Source organism: Numenius arquata, chromosome 1 (genome assembly GCF_964106895.1).
Source record: "Numenius arquata chromosome 1, bNumArq3.hap1.1, whole genome shotgun sequence".
NCBI lineage: Eukaryota > Metazoa > Chordata > Aves > Charadriiformes > Scolopacidae > Numenius > Numenius arquata.
In genome coordinates, this window is record NC_133576.1 from 10,220,172 (window position 1) to 10,225,399 (window position 5,228).

General features: G+C 55.7%; 1 protein-coding gene across 1 annotated transcript; it reads right to left on the minus strand.

The window, feature by feature from the left end:
• Nucleotides 1-324: 324 nt before the first annotated feature.
• On the minus strand, nt 325-3,126 carry COPS7A (COP9 signalosome subunit 7A). Its single transcript, XM_074153004.1, has 7 exons — nt 2,965-3,126; nt 2,767-2,842; nt 2,111-2,199; nt 1,833-2,035; nt 1,257-1,362; nt 729-880; nt 325-364 (listed from the first exon to the last, which is right to left on the minus strand). The coding sequence occupies exons 1-7, from the start codon at nt 3,124-3,126 to the stop codon at nt 325-327; spliced, it is 828 nt and encodes a 275-aa protein (XP_074009105.1).
• Between the last annotated feature and the right edge of the window lie 2,102 nt (nt 3,127-5,228).

Consider the following 5,228-nt stretch of genomic DNA (forward strand, 5'->3'; position numbering starts at 1 on the left):
GCTCTTTAAATTGACCTGTCAAAAGACAGGGAGAGAGAAAGAGAGAAGAAACACATGGCCATGGCGATGGGGGCTTGAGTGGTAGGGGAAAGAGCAACGCATAGAACTGGAAGCTTAGAGTGTGAAATGGTGTGATGAAAAGGAGGGAGACACTGCCTGGAAAGTCGGTAAAGAAGATAAGAAAGAGAACAAACATGCAGGAGAATTAGTTGGCAAGACAGATCTCAGAGAAGAGTTCAGAAGCATCACACTTGGGACCCTTGCTACCCCCTTCATCCCCCAAATCTCTTCCTCTCACCCTCCCGGTTGTGAAGGGAGATCCAACTAGTTTGATTTAGACCAAATCTTCGCGCTGCCCCGGAGCCTGTAGAGAAAGGGACAAAAACATAAAAAAAAAAAAAAAAAAATTAATTGCGAGTGGACACTCAGGCTCATCCCTGACTGGCTTTTCTAAAGGCACACCAAGAAGAGCCGCTGACATTCTTCACAAGAGGAAAACACAAGGAAGGCTAACGAACTCTGCTTCATATCGAGAGCCGCAGAGATTCCCCCTCAAGTTAGCAGGGGAACAGCTCAGCTGGGACCTCATCTCTGACCATCCCCTGTCCAGGGAGCAGACCCTGGCGATCAGCAACCTCACTGCTCCAAAACACGGCTCTCCTTAGTTTATCTCCTGAACACACACATACACACAGAGTGGCTCTGTTTGTTTGCCCCCAACTCCTCACCCTTTGGCTTTGGAAGTTTTCTTGCTCGCCTGGCGCTGGTTGGTGCCAGGGGCTGGCTCCCTGAGCTCTGTTAGGTGCTGTTCCGGGTCTTGGGATGTGGCTGCTGCAGCGGCTGCTGTTGTTACTTTAATGGTCTTCTTCAGGTTTGCCACCTGCAACAGCAGAAAAACAAGAACCCAGGAATTTCCCAAGGTTTTTCGTTTGTTTCGTTTGTTTTGTTGCAGGTTTCTCTTGTTGTTGTTTTTTCGTTTTTGGTGGGGTTTTTTTTGTTTGTTTTTTTTAAAGTCAGCCCTGGAGTTAAGATCTGCAAGCTCAGGCCAAACTAAAGAGCTAACAGCTGTCCAGACCCCTGCACTGCAGAGGAGTGTTGAGCTGATTTAGGACTCTTCTTCAGGCACAACCCCCTGGGGCTCTGGCCTCAGGAAATGGTAATGCCTTACTTGAGCAAAGACCGTAACAACCATGGGGTACTGGTTCTAGTTATTTTAAAGTGAGGGGCACTGGCTGCTCCCTCCTCGGCCCACTTACCTCACTCTCTATTTGCTGCTTAAGTGCCAGCTGTTGCTCTTTATGCTGGTTGGCCCGGCTAACCTGTTCTTCAATGCCTGACAAGACAACCTCGCAGCCCTGGCACCTGGAGGGAAGACAGAGAACTGAAGAGGCCAGGTACTTTACACAGCATAGAAAGAAATGTGAAAGATGGCAGATTTCAACTCTAGAGGCCAAAAACACTGGAAGGTGACAGCTACACCAGGCATGGAAGACACCGGAGCTCAATGTAATAACGTAGTGACATTATTACCTTTGAGGGGGACAAATAATAAAGTGACACGAGGTTTGAAACTACAGGTATATACTCGGAAAGCCTCCTGGCAGCAGCCAGGACTGTGCAAAGGTCGCTGCAGTCTCATCACCCCTCCAGCAACAAACAGAGGAGTCTGGAAAATTGTTTTCTGAAAAATTATTTTCCATTGGAGTATGGAAAGGGAACCGAGTAGACCACCTCACAACACCACCCCCCAGTGACACACAGAGGATCTGGGGAAGCCACCGGCCACTCCGGAAACCATTTTTGGGTGTTAGTATTGGGGGCTTCCTCCTCACCACTCCTGCAATGTGCGGGTGATGGTGCTTAGCTCCTCCCTCCGGATGTCCCTCCCAATGCTGTAATCCACCTCCAGGCGCTGGTTCCGCTGATCCAAGCTCCCTCGCAGGACATCTGCATACACAGCCTCAATCACAAGGTCCTCCAGTTGCCGGACATTCTTCAGCTGTAACTGCTCCAGCAGCACTGAGTAGGGGATGCACTGTGGAAACATGACGGTAACTAGCATGAGGTAATCCCAGTGGAAGGAGAATTTGGAGAAAAATAGGGCCACTACCTTGATCTTGGCGGCCAGAGTGACGACTGACAGGTGCCTCAGTTTGTTCTTCTGAGCCTCTGTCAAGGGAGGGAGGTTTGCTGCTTCAGCTATTGTCAGGGGAAAGAACAGGGTGTAAGAATTTATGCCTCATTTTCCATTTCCCAGCCCTGCACAGAAGCATCTGCACCATACCCATTTCTTAAAAGAGTCTGCACACCAATCCCCCAAGTGATACTTCGTCTTGCCAAGCTATCCCCATCAATCCTCAGCTCAAAAGACCTTTTCTGAGCAGCCTTCCCTCCCCTCATCCTCAAGTCATCCTCTCTAGCTGTCCCATGCCTTATTTATGGAGGTCTGCACATCCCAGCGGATGCCTAAGTCTTTCCCCTTGCCCCTCAAAAATGTCTCTGTCAAGATGTTCCTGGAAACTCCCCATGCAGCTGGCAAATGGCAGCATTAATTATTGTCAGGTACTCCAGCGGTCTTGGCCCCAAACTGCAATCAGGCACCCGGTCTCGGAGGCACGGCCCTTGCTGGAAAAGGGGGCGGTTTGGGTGAGGGCCTACAGCGACTCGGGGGCACCGAAGGACCCCCAAAACCACCACCGGGAGGGGAAAAGTCCCCCTCCCCCCCGCACTGCACCGCTCCCCCGCCGCCCCAGGGCCCGGCCTCACCCAGGTAGTCGGCATAGGTGCCGTAGGCGAAGATGGTCAGGAGTCGGAACACGGGGGAGAACTCGCTGTCGGCCAGCTGCGGGGACACGGGGTCAGGCTCCGCCGCCCTCCGGCCCGGCCGGCGGGCAGGGCCTGGCGGGCCTGCCACCCAGAGCGGGCCGCGGGGGCCAGGCCGGGGCCGGGGCGGGCCGGTCTCACCTCCCGGACGGCGGGCATGTCCAGCAGCTCCCCGAAGACGTAGATGCCCGGGGCCTCCAGCACCTGGTGAATGAGGCTGGCGAGGGCGGCGCCACGGGCCGCCTTGGCCAGCAGCAGGAACTGCTCCTGGCTCTGCCCCGTCACCTTCCCCTCGGCCGCCATGCCGCCGCCGCCGCCGCCGCCGCCGCCCCCCGCGGGGCTCGGGCCCCGCCGCAGCCGCCGCTCGCCCCCGCGCAGGCCCCGGCCTCGGCCCCGCCGCCGGGCGCCACCCCGCCCCGCCACAACTTCTCTATGGCACCTCCGTCGCAGAGCGGCCGCTTCCGGGTGCTGACACCGCCCGGCCCCGCCCCGCCGTGGCCTCATGCTCGCCTCCGACTGGGGGAGGCAGCGGCACGGCCCGCCCCCGCCGCTTTCCCATTGGCCGTCCAGAGAGCTGGGAGGCGGGGCGGACACGCCGCGAGGGCGCCCCCCACCGGCCGGGGCGGGCGCCGCCGGCCGGAGCGGCGTCTCGTCACCTCCCCCGGCGGCCGAGCACCGCCCCGGGGCGCCGCCCGCGGTGGCCCCAGCCTTTCGCGGCCCCGGGGCCGGGCAGGGCCCGGCAGGTGTGGCGGGCTCAGGTTCACGCCGGGTGCTCGCCGCTGCCCCACTCCCCTGTGGCTCTGGGCGGTTCTGTGGGGCCCGGAGTGCGGCCTGGCCTGGCGTGAGGCGGCGGGTGGGGGAAGTCGCACCTCGGGGGAGGCCTGGCCGGGGCGGGCGGGCGGGCGGGCCCCGGGAGGGGTGGCCGTCCCCAGGCCACCCTTCGGGGCGGTGACACCCCCGTTCCATGGGGCTCGGGCAGGGCCACGGCCTAGGGAGCCTTTCACCCTGGCCGGGCAGGGTTGGGGTGCCAGGCCCTCAAGTGGCGTCTGGTGCTGTCCTGTTTGGGACCCGGCCAGGGCTGGGGGCAGCCTCCCCCGAGGGTGACTGTGGCCACCGGGTTGTCACCAGCTCTGACGGTGCTGGTCACAGGTGGCAGCTGGCCACCATCTCCGTTTTCCACCACTTTTTTTGTGCCCCGTCCTGGTCACCGCCAGCAGCTGCCCACAGCTCTCCTCCGCCACCCATCTTCTGCCAACGACTCCCCTGAGCTGCCCAGATGTACTGAAGGGTGTCCAACAAGCTGCAGCTGGCATAGCGGTCATGGAGACCACGTGAAAATCCACGTATTTATGGGTCTTCCCATACATTTTGGTGAATTATCTACCCTTAATCCATACAATATTTATGTTAAGATAACTGATGAGAAAACATACGCCACTATATGGCATGGTACTTTTCATATTTCAGTGGTGTATTCCATAACTACCACACCAGAGTTAAAAGAGATGCGTAGAATACCTTGTGCGTGCCTACACATTGCTCCCAGCTTTGCTCTGCTTTCTCACCATTAAGAGCTCACTATTTTGGGCAGCATTTTGGGGATATCTAAACATAAAAAATCTTACGTTGCAAAGCACTGGCCTTAGGTATTTAAACTATACGTTTCTTAAATCTCTCCATGCATCCCCTCCTCTACTGCATTCATTTTTAGGAAAAAAAAAATCGCTTTACTGTCTGCTGAATCATTAACCATCGCACTTGTCAAGAAATGCATCCCTGATGCAGGCAGAGTATGCCCATAAAAAGATAGTTTAAATACTCCACAAGGACAGAAATGTTTATGGTATATTTAAGTATCTCTTCATGGGCAAATGAGTTAGTGTAATGCGATGAGGAGGCATCACCGAGGGCTCGCCTCCCCCTGCTAGGTGAAAGAGCTGTTTTTACAATGATGGGACTAAAAAGCGAGTGTCATTTTGGATAAAAAACCCAACTTCATAGCCCTTCTTGGCTTGTGTAAATCATGTGGTGGGTGGAGGTGAGTTGTGAGGAGGACTGGGAGTAGCGCAGTCAGCAAACACTTATTTCAATGAGCAGCATTAAGCTGCTTGGCCAAGAGTTTCCAGTCCGGCACCAACTTCCTCATGGCTGGCTCCTTTAGAAATCAGCGATGATTTTCCATGAAAGCAAAGGAGGCAACAAATTGATGGGAGCCCAATATATTCTGTGCAGGAAACACAGTTTTAGCATGTTTAAATCTCAGGGCTTGTGAGGCCAAGTTTGCACTCCAGCACGCGATTGCCAGCAAAAGAATCGGTCTTCAAGCTTGATCAGTTTAGCACGTATTAAAGGCAGTTGATTTGTGCTTTGCCAGACTTCTGTAAGCGTAACATCTTGAAATAAGC